The following is a 20,101-nucleotide window of genomic DNA, read 5'->3' on the forward strand; positions in this document are numbered from 1 at the left end:
TTGATACAATGAAGGGATGGAATATGAATGTAAAGGTAAAAATTATAAAAAAAGGAATTTATAAGATAAGAAGTTGTTTGAAAAAAGAAACAAGAGGATTTAAAAAGAAGTAAAGAAAAAAAAGAAAGGGAGAGAATGTGATCGGGCAGGAGACTAGAAAAAAGCCATACGCTAGAGATTTAGGGTATATTTTGATTTGTTAGAAGAAACTGTATCTCAGAATTTTAAAGAGAGAACAACTCATATATATATATATATATATATATATATATATATATGCCAAAAGTAAGGTTAACTACTATGAAGTGATAGAATATGACTCTAAAAATGTAAAGTAAAATGTTTTTTTAAAAAAGGGATTGATAAAATGTTGGTTGAAAAAGGGAAAAAGAAAAATAAAAAAAAAGACAATTAAAAAAATAAACTTTGAAAAACTAAAGAATCATGGTAAAAAACGCCATGGATTCTATGTGCAGTATTCCCCTAGCGCTGGAGTTCTGCCATTCTCATTGATAGGTAAACTTGGTGTTGGTTGACTGTTCTTGCTGATCTTCTGGGGGAGCGCCCTGTTGCCATGGTTCCCAAATGTCTTTGCCCAAGGCGGAATTGCCCCCCCTTGCCAGGTTGGGGCTACGTAATCTGCTCAGGTTTGCTCTTGGGAGCTTTTGTTCCCTGCAAGGTTTCCGTACAGCTCTGGAGGATGAAAGTGAAAATGGTGGCCTCCCAATCTCTGCCCCAGAGGAGCCAAGAACTTGGGGCCCCACTCCTCAGTGAGCCCCATAGAAAAGCAGTCAATCACTCCCGTTTTCCTGGTCTCCAGCTGTACACTGTGCTCACCCGGCCTGTGACCGAGTGTTTCTATCTTTGGCACCCGACCCCATGTGGAGTCTCCAAACCCAGCAGATCCCTGTGGTGCGCTCCCGTGCCACTCCTCCCAGGGGAGGAATGTGAGTCTCCCCTGATCTGCCGCTTCTTGGGTCCCTGCTGGAGGAGCAATGGCCCGACTGTGCTGCGGATCATGGTTTATGGCAACCCCAAGCTGAGACCCCACGCCTCGGCTCCATCTCTGCAGCTGGCCTTCCCGCTCCAATACCTGGGAGCTCTGCAGCACTCAGGCACCCCCGGTCTTTCTATGACCCCAAGGGTCCTGAGATCACACTGTCCCATGAGGGTTCCACCCCTGCTTAGCCACTGGAGCGATGTCCCTCAGGGGAGCTGACTTCTAAAAGTTCTGATTTTGTGCTCCACTGCTCTATGACTTGCCAGAAGCGGCTGACGGAAGCCCCCTCCCCCACCATCTATCCTCCCGAATATCCCCTCGGATTCACTTTTCCGCACGTCCTACCTTCCAGAAAGTGGTCGCTTTTCTGTTCAGAGAGTTGTTGCTATTCTTTTCTTCGATCTCCTGTTGAGTTCGTAGGTGTTCACAATGGTTTGATCCCTATCCAGCTGAATTCCTGGGACCAGACGAAATCCAGCTCTCCTACTCCTCCGCTATCTAGTTCCCAGTCCATACCATGTCTTCTTTATCCATTCATCTGTCGATGGACACCTGAGCTCTTTCCATAGTTTAGCTAGTGTGGACATTGCTGCTATGAACAATGGGGTATTAGTATTAGTATTCCTTTGGCAGATTCAATTTAGACTGCCTTTCCTTAAAATGGATATAGTATTTTCCAGACTAAAAAAAATGGGTTAAAAAAATCTTATGTTTCTTATTTATAAATCTCCAAATATAATTAGCACATAAAAATAAAGCTCTAGTCTTTCATGCACATAGCCACTGCCATTACCTTCCTCATAGTAAAAAAAAAAAAAAAATTCCCTATGTGTATAGTTTATCATAGGCAAAATTATTTCCCAGATTTCAGTGATCATTATTGCTGAAGAAAAACTTCTGCGGTTATTCTCCACCCAGGCCATACAGGATTTGGAACTATGATCAAAATTGAAAATCATGGCGTGCCTGGGTGGCTCAGTCATTAAGCGTCTGCCTTCAGCTCAAGTCATGATCTCAGGGTCCTGGGATCGAGCCCCACACTGGGGGCTCCCTGCTCCATGGGAAGCCTGCTTCTCCCTCTCCCCCTCCTTTTACATATGTTCCCTCTCTCGCTTGTCTCTCTCTGTCAAATAAATAAATAAAACCTTTAAAAGAATTGAAAATCATGCAAAAAATAATAAGAAAAGAAAAAGCAAAAAAAATGAATGACGGAATTCTTCAATATTGATTATAAAGTACAGAGTGAATAAAAGTATAAGGGATACAGATGGACGACCAAATAAGAAGTTAGTGTCAGGGTTGGGTGATGGGAAAAATCCAGAGAAATTTGAAAAAGTCAAAAAGAGGAATTCTAGAAATGACAACAAAAACATTTAAATAAATAATCAAAGGAGTGATTAAAGAACAGAATAGAAAGGATAAGGGTGAAAGTAAGTGAATTGAAAGAACACTCGAAGAGAGGAGAAAAGGAGGGAGAAACTATAAAAGCTACTTAGGCATGAAGGATAACATTTGCAGAGTGGATCAGAATGATAGGGAAAATGCAGATAAGCCATAATGGAAGAGAGCATATATGACTGTAGTCAGGATTGGTAGTGCACTCAATCCTCCCATTCTAGAAACACAGTTCATCGCTATTGGGAAAAAACAAAACAAAACAAAACAAAAAACCTTTAACGAACACCTGCATCATGGTAAAACTATTTCTAATTCCTATCTTTCCATTTTCTTTTAAAGCTATGACAAATAGGATTGTTGCCCCAACAGCTCACTGGAACCATTCCCTATTTTGTACACCCAATAATAAACTCTCATCTAACTGGATTAGCAGCAGCATTTGACAGAGTGGATCATTTATTCCTCCTGGAAACACTTTATTCACTTGGTACTCACGGCAATACATTTTCTAGGGTTTGATTCCTATCTCATCATTATGCTTTCTGTCTTGTTTGCTGATTTCACCTTGTCTCCTCTACTTCTTTACATCCTAGAACTTCCTCTTATTTATATCCGCTTGAGGTTCCTGGGTGATATTCTCAGTTACTTAGTTTTAAGCACCACATGTAAGCTGAAAAGCCCAATTTTATACTTTCTGGCCCAAATCTCACCTTTCACCTCCAGACATTGATATCTGAATCCTTACTCAACTGCTCCACCAGTGTGGCTAATGGATAATTCACACTTCACATGTCCAATCCAAACACAGACCCCTGATCACCCCTACTTCATGTATAATCTTTTCCAGCTCGTTGAATGGAAACAGATTCAATTTGTTTTCAGATACGCAGGGTAAAGCACATGCTTCATTCAAGACTCCTCTCCTTTCTCAGTTCACATTCTCACATTAGAGTCCTGTTAACACTGACCTCAAAGTATTCCAGACTCCAATCTCTTATGGCCATTGCCACCCTTAACCTTAATCCAAGCCGCCACATCTCTTGCCTGAATTATTTTGTGTCTTTCTGTTTTTGTTCTTAATTTTTGTATTTCATTTTAGCTGCTAAATTGAGACTGGTAAAATATAGTCAGAGCATGCTCCTCACCTGTTCCTACTTCTTGATAAAGAAGGGACAGCCTTACTTAACAAAAACTTGAGTGATCTGAGTCCTTCAGTTCATGCAAATTACCTTGTAATATATCACTGATCAATCTTTTCTTCTTTATCTCCCCCAAATAACCCACCAAGTCGTCTTTACAAACATACCATCACCATGAAAATTCAAAACTGAAAATATCCTATAGCTCTCTTTGTGTACTATAAGTGTATCTGTGCTTTTTCCATAAAATCAGCAAGATTTTTTACTACAAACACAATAGAAATACAATTATAAAAGAATGGTTTTAAAAACAGTAGAGCAGCAAATGGAATAACCTGAAAGAAATGGATAAATTCTAGAAACATGAACTCCCAAAACTGAAACAGGAAGAAATGGAAAACTTGAGCACATGGATAACCAGCGAAGAAATTGAATCAGTCATCGAAAATCTCCTGATAAAATTCCAGTGCCAGATGCCTTCCAAGGGGAGTTCTGCCAAACATTTCAAGAAGAGTTAATACCCATTCTCAAAAAAATAAAAAAAAATAGAAATGTGAGAAAAACTTTCAAGTTCAATTTATTAGGCCAGCATTACCCTAATAACAGAGCCAGCCAGAGACTCCACTATAAAAGAGGACTATAGGCCAATATTCAGGATGAACACGGATGCAGATATTCTCAACAAAATACTAGCAAATCAATTCCAACAATAATTAAAAGAATCAAATGGGATTTAATTTTTGGTTGCAAGGGTGGTTCAATATTCACAAAGCAAACAATGTCATACACCACATTTATTTTTAAAAAAGGGTAAGAACCATTTGATCATTTCAATAGATGCAGAAAAAGCATTTGACAATGTACAACATCCATTCATGATTAAAAGTATACTGAGACATCACCTCATACCTGTCAGAACAGCTAAAATCAACAACACAGGAAACAACAGGTGCTGGTGAGGAAGCAGAGAAGGGGAACCCTCCCACACTGTTGGTGGGAATGCAAACTGGTGCCGCTCTGAAATACAGTATAGAGGTTCCTCAAAATGTTAAAAATAGAACCACACTATAATCCAGCAATTGCACTACTAGGTATTTGCCCAAAGGATACAAAAATACAGATTTGAAGGGATACATGCACCCAATTTTTATAGCAGCATTATTCACAATAAGAAAATTATGGAAAGAGCCCAAATGTCCATCGACTGAAGAATGCATAAAGAAGAGGGGTTGCATATCTACCATGGACTATTACTCAGTCATCAAAAAGAGTGAAATGTTGATTTTGCAAGGACTTGGAGGGAGCTAGAGAGTATTATGCTAAGCGAAATAGGTCAGTAAGAGAAAGACAAATACCATATGATTTCACTTATATGTGGGATTTAAGAAAGAAATCAATTGCACATGGAGGGGGGAAACAGAGGCAAACCATCTGAGGGTTATTGGTGGGGAGAGGGACTGGGGAAGGGTTAAATAGGTGACTGGTATTAAGGAGGCCACTTGTTGTGATGACCACTAGTGTTTTATGTAAGTGATTTTTCCTTAAATCCTACACCTGAAATGGAAAAAAAAATAAAAATTTAAAAACCCAAACAAATGACAATATTTCTTTTTTTTTAATGTCTGAATAATATCTATTGTATGTATGTCACATTGTCTATATCTATCCTTCTGTGTAGACATTAGGGTGATTCTGTACTGTAGCTATTATGAATAATGCTTCAATCAAAGGGATAGAGATATTTATTTCAGATAATGGTGTCTTTTCCTTTGGATATATACTGCATATCTTGGAGATATTGTGGGTTTTGTTCCAGTCCAGTGCAATAAAGTGAATGTCAAATAACCCAGTCGTATCAATTTTTTAGTTTCCCAGTGCATATGAAAGTTATGTTTACACTATAATGTAGCCTATTAGTGTGCAGGAGCATTATGTATAAGAAAATAAAGTACGTGCTTTATCTAAAAAATATCGTATTGCTGAAAAATACTAACCATCACCTGAGTTTTGAACAAGTTGTAATCATGGGTCACAGATCACAATAACAAATGTAGTAATAATGGGAAAGTTACAAATATGTGAGAATTACTAAAATGTGACACAGACACATGAAGTGAGTAAACGCTGTTGGAAAAATGGTGGCGATACACTTGCTCTACACAGAGTTGCCACAAACCTTCAATGTGTAAAATACATAATATCTACTAAGTGCAATAAGCAAAGGCAATAAAAGGTGATATGCCATCCCCAGAAGTGGGATTGCTGGATATTATACTTCTGTTTTTAAGTTCTTTAGGAATGATAAGTACACATTAACCCAATTCTTGATGTAAGAGGAGGAATGATGAAAAGAATTGCATTTGATGCAAACTAGATAATATGAAGTTTTATTTCTTTTTTTTAAAGATTTTATTTATTTATTTGAGAAAGAGAGAGCAAGAGAGAAAGCACAAGTAGGGGGAAGGGCAGAGGGAGAAGCAGGCTCCCCGCTGAGCAGGAAGCTCACATGGGGCTCAATCCCAGGACCCTGAGATCATGACCTGACCCAAAGGCAGACGCTTAACCAACAGAGCCACCCAGGTGCCCTTATTTCCTTTGGTATTCATGGGTCATTAACTTGGTTTTAAAAGTCCACATTTTCTGCCGTCCTATTTTTTAGTTAAGAGCAATGTTTAAAAATCACCTTTGTTTTCCCCCTACAGACTTAGAATTGGGTTTTTGTCATTTATGACAAATATGCTTTTTAAATAAGAGACAACTGGCTATGATTGGAGGATGAATCAATGGATAATGTCATGAGTAGTTACTTAATATTGTAACCTCTGCCATGGTGATATAGTTCAATATTGTTTAATGTTTTAATCTTCCCAGAGACATTTATTTTTATCATGTGAAATTTAAATAACTTATTTACAAATAATAAATTTGAATATAGGAATCTTAAGAAATAGGGCAGAGAAATTGAGAACAGTTTAAGAATTGATGATAGTAACAACAGTTACCATAAAGTTGAAAATTTAGTAATTCTTCAAAATAGTTGGAGATAAATATCATTAAATGCCTATTGTTAATGGGATGATGGTTTCAGATTTTTCCCATTATAACAGAAATGACATAAGGAGAGTATAAGAGAAAGAAGTATGTAATGCCAAGATTTAGCAGCCTGTGTAAAAATACATTGACACAACTAAGATACTCTTAAAAGTCCTGAATTTTCAGTTCTCAGCATTCGCGACTAAGATAAAAGCAAGTTAACAACATGGGTGGTCAAGTCTCTGACTCCAATATCTTTTAGACATAAAAATTTCTCAGAGGCACATGTCAATTAAATGACACACTACAAGATGAAAGTCTCAGACATTCTGGAGGTATGTGATGAGATAAAGTGTCTTCAAAATAGCCCAAGTGTAAGGATTTCCTGTTCAAATTTTAAGTGACACATTGATGAGAAATTTACTTTTTCCACTATTGTCTCTGAGCTCTCTCACAGGGCTGGCAGTCTGTGAAGACCACAGATACTGTTTACAAGAGTAATTTGGTCTCCCACTAGAAGATGCCCGACTCTCTGGCCAACAGAAGGGATGTGTCAGTATTCTGCTGTCTCTCTCCTAGCCACCTTATTTAGTGGGAGATTACAAATGCTGAATGGGATGCACCTAAGGCACAACTAATACACAATGAAAGCACTGAGAACACTGGTTGTCTCTATTCCAACAATTCAGGGTAACAAAGGAATAAATATGAAATATGTTGGAGAACTTCTTAAAATATTCAAATTCTTGCCTGTGGAGAAGTAATCAAGTGTATGCACACACATATGTTAAGGGTTTATAAATCAATATAATATCAAGTGAAATCTCATAAACATCATGCATGACAAGGAACAGTTAATTTGGATTTGTCATCAACATATATATAATTTCATATATTACTTGATATTTAGCCCAGGCTTTAAATGTAGATTCTTGAAATAAAATCATGCATTCATGAAGGTCAAATGCAATTCTTCATATATTTTCTCAAATACAACCAGATTAATTTTTCATAATATCAGGATGAGGTAACTTCCATAATATGCTAATTTAAGCTTACCTATAAACAATGATAAGATTTCTAAAAAAATTGAACAAAACTTTGCAAAGGGTTTTACCACACTGATGAAGACACCCCAGTGAATCATGTTATAGGGTCTGACATGAATCAGAAACAGTAATATGGCAATTGTGTTAAAAATATAAATAAAATAACTAACATATTATTGATAGTTTATAAAAGCCTGATTGAATCTTAAGTGTTTTACATGCATTATAGCTCACATATTTTATCCTAATTATATGTTAGTAAACTAGATAGCTAGACTTGAAGTAACTTTTAAAAGGTCAGACATTGTAACTTTGAGAGCCAGAAGTGATGCTAAAGCTCACTGACTGCAGAGCTAATTATGTGAATTATTAAATTACATTAATTTGACTTATTATAATTGCTTACACAGTAAAACTACCTTCACTGCCTTTGACAGCCATAAGTTGTTTCTGAGTTCATACCAACACTATTCTTCCATAAATGATCTCTACTTTTATTTATCATTTTACAGTTTCATATGTTGGCCATTATCAATTACCCTTTTCTGGTGTCAAATAAGGATTTTTAGAAATATTTTCTGTTATTGTTTTTTGTTTGTTTGTTTGTTTTCAGTATTGTTTAGGTTTTTGATGTTTAGTGTGTCATGTAGCATTTTTTACCATATGCAGTATTTCTTTAAAACTTAATGATTTCCAGAATTCTACAATCATTCAAAATAGAAGGTCATTTAAAAGGCCTCATACCCTTTTATCAAATATACATCATCAAATAAAAGTAATTTCCTGCAGGAGTTTCCTGTATATGCTAACACTACTCTTCCCCCAACTTTAGAAAACTCAATCCTTAACCATTCATGGATTTTCAAAATTGTCATAAAAAATTAGTCCCATTATTTCCTAATAACAGCATTTTAGTTTTAACCCAGCTACTCTAACAGTGTGTCTATGGAATCTGAATTTAAGTTAATAAGGGCATCATTCTTTATGAGTTTCTTTAGTCCTCACTAATTTTTTTGCTTTTCATGGCTACAACCAATAATATTGCATCAAACATAGAATATAACTTTAAAAATCACTTATTCTATGGTGAAACACTTATTTAAAGATCTGAGGAAATTAGAACCAGACTTTTACATCATTCAACTGCAAAAGAGTGCTACCACTTATCTCACACTCCACCCAGTGTGAGTCTAGTAGTGCTCTTGTCATTACCTACACCACTTACCAACTACATAAGTCCAGGTTTCATAGAGCACAGTCCCTGAGATTACTCTGCTGCTGAGATGAATAACCAAAGAGAAAACCGCTCAGAACCAAATCTGATTAAGAACTCAAGAAGACAGCAATTGAAAGGTAAGCTCTAATTCAGTAACTGAGGAGGAAATAATCTCTGCAGAATTAAATCTTCAAATGCTTCTGAGGATCTTTAAGGGGATGACAAGAACTAACACTGCATAAATAAAGCACGCAGTACAACTGTTCTAGGATGTGAACTTGGGGTACACAGGTATGGGGAAAGAGTGGGGAATGGTCTCACAAATTTTTCATTTGTGAGGGCAGAGCTTAAAATTGGAATAGGGTATTTTTATTGAAATCTGAGGATTAATTTTACTCAGGCATTGTTGTAATTCATAGTCATTGACCAACAACTCATGGAGCATTGTGTTCACTGAAAATTAAATGGTATATGGCCAGAAAAATTACAATGGTAGATATGGTTTTGTGGTCCATGTTTATACCTATGATTCCCCGTGCATCTTTGGTTCTCTTGTATGTAAACTGTCTAAACTTTGGTCTCCATCCATCCATCCTTTCTCAGTGTTTCATTTCTCTCCCCGCAGATTTGCCATCATCTCTAGAGAAGCTCATTGCTGGGATTTGTGGGATCACATGCCTAGTCTTGATATACATTGTAGCAAGAATAGGTTCTATTCCCTGTGAGTAAATCTCTGAATGATTGTGAGAGATCTTTTCAATTTAGTGATCATCAGTGCCTCTAAACATTTCAAGTATCATGGAATGAAGCTTTCCTTTTCATGTATGCATTTAGACTAAATGTGGAATGCTTATTCTGAATTTCTCAAAAGTATAAATAACAATAGTTGTAGAAAATATGAATCTATACATAATTGAGAAACACAAGTTAATCCTTGACACTAGTTAAATGAAATACTGTAAGAGATGTCGAAGTTTGGTTGTTTATGCTTTTAAGCTCTAATCTTCATGATATTATTAATTGAATTTGGTAAATCAATTTTACTCCAGAGTATTCTACTCTTAGAAAATACACCAAGTTTCAAACAGAAAACTAAAATGATTACAAGGATTTTGTTTTCTTGTAATTTCCTTAATTTTTCATTGTACTTTCCTTAATTTATATTTTTAGGTAGTGGAACACCAGAGCAAAACAATTCATACCCAGTTACAAGAATCCAAGAAGATATGTAATGATTTTCATAGTTCTGATATTAGTACAGTTTATATTTTGTCTCCATCTAGGCTGTACAAAATCAATAGAGTTTCAAGGGAAACATAAGTCATAAAATACAGATAATAGATGTTAATAATTAATGATTATAAGAGAGTATTCCTCCTTATGCAACAATATGAAGAAATCCTAATTTAAAATCACCATACCCATTGTTACCAATTGCCTCAAATATCCTCCTGCTAAAACATAAGAGAGAAATCATTTTACAATGCCCAATAAGTGGTTTTGTTCAGTGGCTCAAAGGACATGTAGATATTGACATTTTTGTGTTTTTGCTTTATATGGACTCATAAATTAGGGCAGGAAAGCCTCACTCTTCTGGGAGTGTGCTTGTGTTTTATTTTTGCCAGCTTGTGAGGGTACATGGATGTTATATACACATGTGTATACATTTGCAAGTTGTAAGTTTGTGTGTTTTAATATTCAAAGCTTTTGGATAATATCTCATAATCTTTCTTTAGCTGATCCCTGTGGTCATTGTCCAAAAGAGTGGATTACATGTTTTAACAATTGGTATTACATTAGCACTGAAAGAAAACCATGGAATGAGAGTTTGATGTTCTGTGCTTCTAAGAACTCTAATCTGCTCTCCATAGGTGAAGCGAACATGGTAAGATTTCAAATGTTTCCAACATTTTATTAAAAGCTTATCAGTTGAGGGATGCCTGGGTGGCCCAGTCAGTTACATCTGCCTTTGGCTTGGGTCATGATCCCAGCGTCCGTTCCATCTTGTGACCTCTCACTGTCTCTCTCTCTGACAAATAAATAAATAAAATCTTTCTTAAAAAAGCTTATCAGTTAATATTATATTGGTAGAATTTAACCATATTTTTGTACATTTTAAGTCTGTTACTATTCCATAGTTTGACTCTCTGATATTTTATTTATATTTTTATACCTTTAATGTACATTTGATATTTTCCAGGTCTTGCTTTTCATTGAAAACTGCTTCCATAGGTGCTCTTTTGCCTGAAATAACTTTACTATTTAATTTTACCACACATCAAGGAAACTAAACATGATTGTGCAACTTGATCACAAAGTGGTTAGAACCATGTAACTATAAATCAGAGAATGAAATAGAAATTTAGAGCCTCTATCAGGCCTACCCATTTTAATAATGTGAAATATCTTTGCTTATTTTCAGACCTTACATCAATGGAATCATGCAGTATGCATTTTTATGTGTGTCTCCTTTCAGTCTCACATGATATTTGTAATCCATCTATATCATTGCATTTGTCTATAGTTTGTGAATTTTCACTGCTGTCTTATATGAATATGACCTTCTAAAATCTATTCTCATAAATTTAGTTCCTTTTTAGTATATGGGTATTATGAATATTTTATGAAAAGTCTTTTCTATGTCTTTTTAAAAAAATATTTATTTATTTATTTGAGAGAGAGAGAGCACGTGGGGAGGGGCAGATGGAGAGGATGAGGCCAAGAATCTCAAGCAGACTCTGTGTTGAGCACAGACCCAACTCGGGGCTGGATCTCACTACCCTGAGCTCATGACCTGAGCCAAAAACAAAAGTCAGATGCTTAACCAAATGAGCCACCCAAGAGGCCCAGTCTTCTATGTTTCTTCCACAAACCATATTTATAATAATTTATTGTACATAACTGCATAGGATATAGTGTATTATTTTTATGGAATATAAATATTCCATTTATCATATTTGTACATTAGTATTTTATTATGATAAATACAATATTTATTTTCTTCTAAGCATTAGTATGAAGCTGCACGGTCATAGATATGTGTGTCTTTCAATATATTAAATTATCCCTACATTTATCTAGTGTATTGTGTAAATACACATTGTACAAATAGTCCCTTGATTCAAAACTCAATAGTCTCAGAAAAATTAATACAATAATTTCTGATGATTATATAACAGTATCATTTTTCTGGCCTGTGAATCATTAAGATATTCTCTTCAGTGAGAATGAGAAGTACTCAAGTATGTCTTTTGCCCATTTCTCCAAATGGTGTCATCTTTCCCTTCTTAGCCCTTGTCTTATTTTTTAAAGATTTTATTTATTTATTTGAAAGAGAGATACGAGAGAGCATAAGCGAGCGGGAGGAGAAGGAGAAGCAGGCTCCCAGCAGAGCAAGGCTCCAACCCAGGACCCCAGGATCATGACCTGATCCAAAGACAGATGCTTAACTCACTGAGCCATGCAGGCACCCTAATTCTTGTCATATTTTAATACGAGTGCTTTTTTGAGTTTATGAGATGGAAATAGTTGTGATTTGCATTTTTACTCCCATACTAGAGTCCTTTAATGATCAGAATTTTAATGTTGTCATGGTGCAATTTGTCATTTTGGAGGTAAGTGATTATTTTGGACCTATTTCAGAAGTTAGTCAAAGTTCATGAATATAATTTCTTATATTACCTCTGTATTTACCTTTTTCTTTGTTTATTTTTTAACTTATTTATTAATTTTATTTATTTTTTAATTTTATTATGTTATGTTAATCACCGTACATTATATCATTAGTTTTTGATGTAGTCCTCCACGATTCATTGTTTGTGTATAACACACAGTGCTCCATGCAGAATGTGCCCTCTTTAATACCCATCACCAGGCTAACCCATCTTCCCACCTCCCTCCCCTCTAGAACCCTCAGTTTGTTTTTCAGAGTCCGTCGTCCCTCATGTTTTATCTCCCCCTCCAATTTCCCCCCCTTCATTCTTCCCCTCCTGCTATCTTCTTCTTCTTCTTCTTTTTAACATATATTGTATTATTTGTTTCAGAAGTACAGGTCTGTGATTCAACAGTCTTACACAATTCACAGCGCTCACCATAGCACATACCCTCCCCAATGTCTATCACCCAGCCAACTCATCCTTCCCATGGAAGTGGCTGCTCCCATGTTAGGGGCATAGATATTTACATTTGTTAGATCTTCTTGTTGGATAGACCCTTTAAGTAGGATATAGTGCTCATCCTCATCTCTTATTACAGTCTTTGGTTTAAAATCTAATTTGTCTGATATAAGGATTGAACCTCAGCTTTCTTTTGGTGTCCATTAGCATAGTAAATGGTTTTCCAGCCCTTCACTTTCAATCTGGGGGTGTCTTGGGTCTAAAATGAGTGTCTTGCAGACAGCATACCGATGGGTCTTGTTTTTTTATCCAATCTGATAACCTGTGTCTTTTGATTGGGGCATTTAGCCCATTTACATTCAGGGTAACTCTTGAAAGATATGCATTTAGAGCCATTGTATTGCCTGTAAGGGGACTGTTACTGTATATTGTCTGTGTTCCTTTCTGGTCTATGTTGCTTTTAGGCTCTCTCTTTGCTTAGAGGACCCCTTTCAATATTTCTTGGAGGGCTGGTTTCGTGTTTGCAAATTCCTTTAGTTTTTGTTTGTCCTGGAAGCTTTTTATCTCTCCTTCTATTTTCAATTACAGCCTACCTGGATATAGTCTTCTTGGCTGCATATTTTTCTCGTTTAGTGCTCTGAAAATATCATGCCAGTCCTCTCTGACCTGCCAGGTCTCTGTGGATAGGTATGTTGCCAATCTAATGTTTCTATCATTGTCAGTTACATATCTCTTCTCCCGAGCTGCTTTCAGGATTTTCTCTTTGTCTCTGAGACTCATAAGTTTTGCTATTAGATGTCAGGGTGTTGACCTATTTTCATTGATTTTGAGAGGGGTTCTCTGTGCCTCCTGGATTTTGATGCCTGTTTCGTTCCCCAAATTAGGGAAGTTCCCTGCTATAATTTGCTCCAATATACCTTTTGCCCCTCTCTCTTTCTTCTTCTTCTGGGATCCCAATTATTCTAATGTTGTTTCATCTTATAGTATCACTTATCTCTCGAATTCTGCCCTCGTGATCCAGTAGTTGTTTATCTCTTTTTTTCCTCAGCTTCTTTATTTTCCATCATTTGGTCTTCTAGATCACTAATTCTCTCTTCTGCCTCATTTATCCTAGCAGTTAGAGCCTCTATTTTTTATTACACCTCATTAATGGCCTTTTCGATTTTGACTTGGTTAGATTTTAGGTCTTTTATTCCTCCAGAAAGGTTTTCTCTAATATCTCCCATGCTTTTTTAAAGCCCAGCTAGTATCTTTGTAATCGTCATTCTGAACTCTAGTTCCAACATCTTACTAATGTCCGTATTGATTAGGTGCCTGGCAGTCGGTACTGCCTTTGTTCTTTTTTTTGAGGTGATTTATTCCATCTTGTCATTTTGTCCAGAGAAGAATAGATGAATGAGAGAACAAAATGGTAACAGGGTAACAATGACACCAGAAAAATATACACTAAGCAAATCAGCAGAGACCTGAAACTGGGGAAAAGAAAGGGAAAGAAAGAAAAGAAAGAAAAGAAAGAAAGAAAGAAAGAAAGAAAGAAAGAAAGAAAGAAAGAAAGAAAGAAAGAAAGAAAGAAAGAAAGAAAGAAAGAAAAAGATTAAAAAAAACCAGAATATGATCAAATATGATCAGGCTGGTGCATAAATCAATGCCACACACTAGTTTTTGGGCATATTTTGGTCTGTTAGAAGAAAGTGACTCCCAAAATTTTAAAGAAAGAATAACTTATATATGTACAAAAATAAGGGTAAATATGATGAAGGGATGGAATATGATTATAAAGATGAAAATTAGAAAAGATTTTATAAAAGGAATTGATAAGAAGTTGGTTGAAAAAAGAAAGAAGAGGAATTTAAAAAAAAAAGGGAGAGAATGTGATCATCCGGGAGACTAGAACAAAGCCATACACTAGAGATTTAGGGTATATTTTGGTCTGTTAGAAGAAACTCTATCCCAAAATTTTAAAGAGGGAACAACTTATATATAGATATCAAAAATAAGGTTAACTACTCTGAAGGGACAGAATATGACTAAAAATGAAAAATGAAAAAGATTTTTTTAAAAAGGGATTGTAAGATGTTGGTTGAAAAAGGGAAAAAGAAAAATAAAAAAAAAAGAAAAAGAAATAAAAAAAATTAACTTTGAAAGACTAAAGATTCATGGGGAAAAAGCCATGAATTCTATGTGCAGTATTCCCTTAGCACTGGAGTTCTGCCATTCTAATTGATTGGTTAAACTTGGTGTTGGCTGGCTGTTCTTGCTGATCTTCTGGGGGAGGGGCCTGTTGCCATGGTTCTCAAATGTCTTTGCTGGAGTTGGAATTGCCCTGCCCTTGCTGGGGACAGGGCTAAGTAATCTAGGGTTTGCTGTCAGGACCTTTTGTTCCCTGCAAGCTTTCTGTACAGCTTTGGAGGACGAGAGTGAAAATGAAGGTCTCCCAGTCTCTGCCCTGGAGGAGCTGAAAACTCGGGGCCCTACTCCTCAGTGAGCCCCCAGAGAAAAGCATCAATCACTCCCATCTCCCTGGTCTCCGGGCGCACTCTGTGCTCACCCGGCCTGTGACCGAGCATTGCTATCTCTGGCACATGACCCTGTGTGGAGTCTCCAAACCCAGCAGATCCCTGTGGTGTGCTCCCACACCACTCCTCCCAGGGGAGGAAGGGGAGTCTCCCCTGATCTGCTTCTTGTTGGGTTCCTGCTGGAAGAGTAGTGGCCTAACTGTGCCATGCATCATGGTCTATGGCAACCCCGAGCTGAGAGCCCACTCCTCTGTTCCATCTCTGCAGCCGGCTTCCCCGCTCTGATACCTGGGAGCTCTGCCGCACTCAGGCACCCCCGGTCTTTCTGTGACCCGGAGGGTCCTGAGACCACACTGTCCCAGTGAGGGTTCCACTCCCCACTTAGCCACTGGAGCGATGTCCCTCAGTGGAGCAGACTTCTAAAAGTTCTGATTTTGTGCTCCGCTGCTCTATGACTTGCCAGAAGCAGCCGACAGAGGCCCCCTCCCCCGCCATCTATCCTCCCGAATATCGCCTCAGATTCACTTCTGCACATGTCCTACCTTCCAGAAAGTGGTCGCTTTTCTGTTCAGAGAGTTGTTGCTATCCTTTTCTTTGATCTTCTGTTGAGTTCATAGGTGTTCAGAATGGTTGATCCCTATCCAGCTGAATTCCTGGGACCAGACAAAATCCAGGTCTCCTACACCACCACCATCTTGTTCTGCCCCTCTGTTTGCCTTCTGATATTTTTGTTCAGTTTTTCTAAATTCTTATTATTTTTATTTTTTTTGCTTTTCCTCCTGGGTATGATCCTTGTGATTTTATAGCTTTGATGTCAACCACTAATTTTTTTTTCAAATACTGCTAGTCAGTAGGGCTTCCACCCTCTGCCAGGTGATGTAAGTGCTTGTGTGTGTGTGAGTGAGTGAGTGTGTGTGTGTGAATGTGGGAGGGGAGTGCTCATAACTTTACTAACAGTTCTCAAGTCTCCTTCAACTTTTACTTTCTGCTGGGTTCATCTTGGTCTCCCCCTGTACACATATCTTTTTTCCATTAGCCAAGAGTGTGTAGAGAGTTCATGTCAAGTCTTATGTTGTACTTTCCCTTACAGTATCTTCCCATTATGTTTATGGAAGTCAGAGCACTTGACACGAAGACCACAAGCTCTGACTAGTAAAAGTATGAGTTTTCCTCACCATGACAGAGCAAAATTAGCGCTTTGATCTGAAAAATCAATGGGCTATTTTGTTCCCTTCCCAACTTCTAATCAAGTCTGCCCTGTGGCACCAGCACCATTGCTTTTCGCAACTTCTCCAAATTGTAAAAACTACAATTCTTCTTGATCACTGAGCTAGGGTGGGCTGGTGGGGAGACATGGGAGCAGTGGTAGGCAACAAGAGAACAAATATGCTTCTTCTTCTTCCTGGAATATCTAGGATTTTTTCAAATGTACATATTTCACAAAATACTTTTAACATTTTGTCACTTATCAAAAACCCAAAATTGCTATCTTTGTCAGTCTCTCCTCTTACTTAGTCCTAGTAAGATACTTTTATAGTGTGTCCAGTGTGATACAACATATATAGATATACACAGATACTATAAAGTAAGAAAGAATTAACTTTACTGTTACTACAAAATTCAAAAGAATATAAGAGTTTTTATTTGAATTCTAACAAAATCTGTTTCTCATAGTATTTGTTGAAATTCGTCATTCATTTCTCATGGATTAGAGTCTTCCAGAGAATCAGTAACAATTCACCTGTGCAGCCAAAAGGCTCAACTTTCTTCACCAAAGTGTAAGTTTCTTAATGATGTTTATATTTTATGACTTAAAGAATTACTCTTACAAGGAAAAGCATTAATATGTGAACAATTAGATAAACACAAATGTTGCATTGTTTTCAAAGAACAATGACAAGGGAAATATTTCGATTTTGATATATAACTATTAGTCAAAATAAATTATTTATTCACCAAAATATTATGGTATATATTACTAAATTAATGAGATGTAATTCTCTGTATTTCAGATCATTAGTATCTTCAGGGAGTGACAAGAATTGTCCATATTTCAACTTTGACTCAAACGTATTTTCTCATGACTCCTGCTTAGAATTAAGACCATATGTTTGCAAGCACCAGCCACTAGTTACTTAATTTTGGTATAATGGTATCTCACCATCTAAAAAACATATCTCTCGTTTCTCCAAAAGCCATACAATTGCTTTCTCAGAATATTTTTAAGATGTTATTTTTTAAAGCAATTTTAAGTTCACAACATTCATTTTGTTGTTGTGAACTTAAAAGAGGAAGGTAAAAAGATTTCTGCTATTGCCCCACTCTGCACACATGATGGCCTCCCCTGTTATCAACAACACTCACCAGAGTCTTCTTCATTTGGATTTAATTTCACCTAATTTTTTGCTTTCATGTTTTTAATTTGTATTTATTTTTTAATTGTCTAACAATTTTATTTTCTAAAAAGTATGGTAGCATGTAAAATTGTGACAGCATCTTTATAGTCTATGAAACATTTAAAGAAAAATTAATACTTATTCTTCTGAAGCTGTTTCAAAAAATAGAAATGGAAGGAAAACTTCCAAACTTGTTCTATGAGGCCAGCATTACCTTGATCCCAAAACCACACAAAGACCCAACCAAAATGGAGAATTATAGACCAATATCCCTAATGAACATGGATGCAAAAATTCTCATCAAGATACTAGCCAATAGGATACAACAGTACATTAGAAGGATTATTCACCACGACCAATTGGGAAAACAGTACAGAGGTTCTTCAAGAAGTTAAAAATAGAGCTACCCTTTGACCCAGCAATTGTACTACTAGGTATTTACCCCAAAGATATAAATGTAGTGATCCCAAGGGGCACTGGCACTCCAAAATTTATAAACAGCAGGAATGTCCATAATAGCAAAACTGTGGAAAGTCCAGATGTCCATCAACAGATGAATGGATAAAGAAGATGCTGTATATAAATACAATGAAATATTACTCAGCCTTCAAAAAGGATGAACTAAAGAGTATTTTGCTGAGTGAAATAAGTCAATCAGAGAAAGACAATCATCATATGATTTCACTCATATGTGGAATATAAGAAACAGCACAGAGGATCATAGAGGAAGGGAAGGAAAACTGAATGGGAAGAAATCAGAGAGGGAGGCAAACCATGAGAGACTCTTAACTATAGGAAAAAAACAGGGTTGTTGGAGAGGAGGTGGTAGGGAGATGGGGTAACTGGGTGATGGCCATTAAGGAGGGCATATGATGTGATGAGCACTGGGTGTTTTATGCAACTGATGAAAGCTGAAATCTACACTTGAAAATAATGATGTAGTATATGTTGGTAATTGAATTTAAATTAAAGAAAATCAACAATCCCTGGAGAAAAATGAAAAGGAAATCACAATGTTTCAAAATCTACATGAGTGGAAATAAGTGAAATTGAGATTAAAAAACAATAGAAAAAATCAATGAAATGAAGAGTGGCCTCCTTGAAAAAATATATAAAATTGATAAGACTTTTTTTTTAAGAACACAGATGATATATTTAACATAAACAATTGTAGAAAATGAAAACAAATATATTAAATTATCTCATGATCCCATCATTGAGCAAAGACCATCATTTTGAAAACTTAACACAGTGTATGGTAAACCATCCAAATGTGATTGGAAGAGGTAGAAGAAGGAGAGGAAAGGGAGGACAAGAATGAGTAGAAGTAGGAGAAGAAGAGGAGGAGGAGAAAGCTTCTTCCTTTCTCACTAACACTCTCCCCACCAGAAACCACACGCATTTGTACATATAGAAACACACATATACACTTTGTATGTCCTTGTGTGCATACATGCATATGTGTGTGCATGTATCTTTTCCTGATTTTTTTTAAGGTTTTATTTATTTATTTGAGAGAAAGAGAGCATGAGCAGGGGGAGAGGCAGAAGGAGAGGGAGAAGCAGATTCCCCACTGAGCAAGGAGCCCAAATGTGGGGCTCAATCCCAGGATATGGAAATCACGACCTGAGCTGAAGGCAGATGCTTAACCATCTGAGCCACCCAGGTGCACCAGTAGTGTGTCTTTCCATACGAGCATGTACTTTCTCATCCTTTCGGAAATTTGAGTAGTCCACTGTGGGACTCCTCCTCAGTATAGCTGAACAGTCCCCTGTGTATGGACACTTTGTTCCCATTTGTCTTTAGAGACTCGGACATACAATACATTAGAATTTTAAAGTTAGATTTAATTTATAATAAAACAATTTTACACTTACTTGAAACTTTAGAGTTTAAAAATAACATATATTATTTAACCTTTACCTTAGCTCATTGCTGTAAATAGAATGTGTATAATGTGGCACAGAAAAGATGCTTGATAAAGATTTCTAGAGAAATGAAGGAATAACGGAATGGTTACATATACTTTCCAAAGGAGTTAATTGAGAATCATCAGATTTTAGCAATTGTCCTCATGCTGAAAGAAGATATTAAGTAGTAAAGACAGGAGTAGAATCCATGTCTTTGGATTCTTTATTTGTTGATCATTCTTGTTATCCTAGTTGAGAATTTATGAATTTACCCATGTAGATTATGATGTATCTCAATTACCTGGTCAAAAGAGAAAGACATGTATCAA

General features: G+C 36.5%; 1 protein-coding gene across 1 annotated transcript in view; it reads left to right on the plus strand.

Annotated features, from left to right (window-relative positions):
- LOC113922131 (NKG2-A/NKG2-B type II integral membrane protein-like) overlaps positions 1-17,605 on the plus strand; it is a 39,756-nt gene extending 22,151 nt beyond the window's left edge. Inside the window, exons 5-6 of the mRNA XM_027593953.1 lie at positions 17,141-17,244; positions 17,479-17,605. Of these exons, the coding sequence (XP_027449754.1) occupies positions 17,141-17,244; positions 17,479-17,605 (231 nt within the window). The remainder of the gene's footprint in view (positions 1-17,140; positions 17,245-17,478) is intronic.
- Positions 17,606-20,101: the final 2,496 nt, after the last annotated feature.

The sequence above is a fragment of the Zalophus californianus genome, chromosome 9, assembly GCF_009762305.2.
Source record: "Zalophus californianus isolate mZalCal1 chromosome 9, mZalCal1.pri.v2, whole genome shotgun sequence".
Classification (NCBI taxonomy): domain Eukaryota; kingdom Metazoa; phylum Chordata; class Mammalia; order Carnivora; family Otariidae; genus Zalophus; species Zalophus californianus.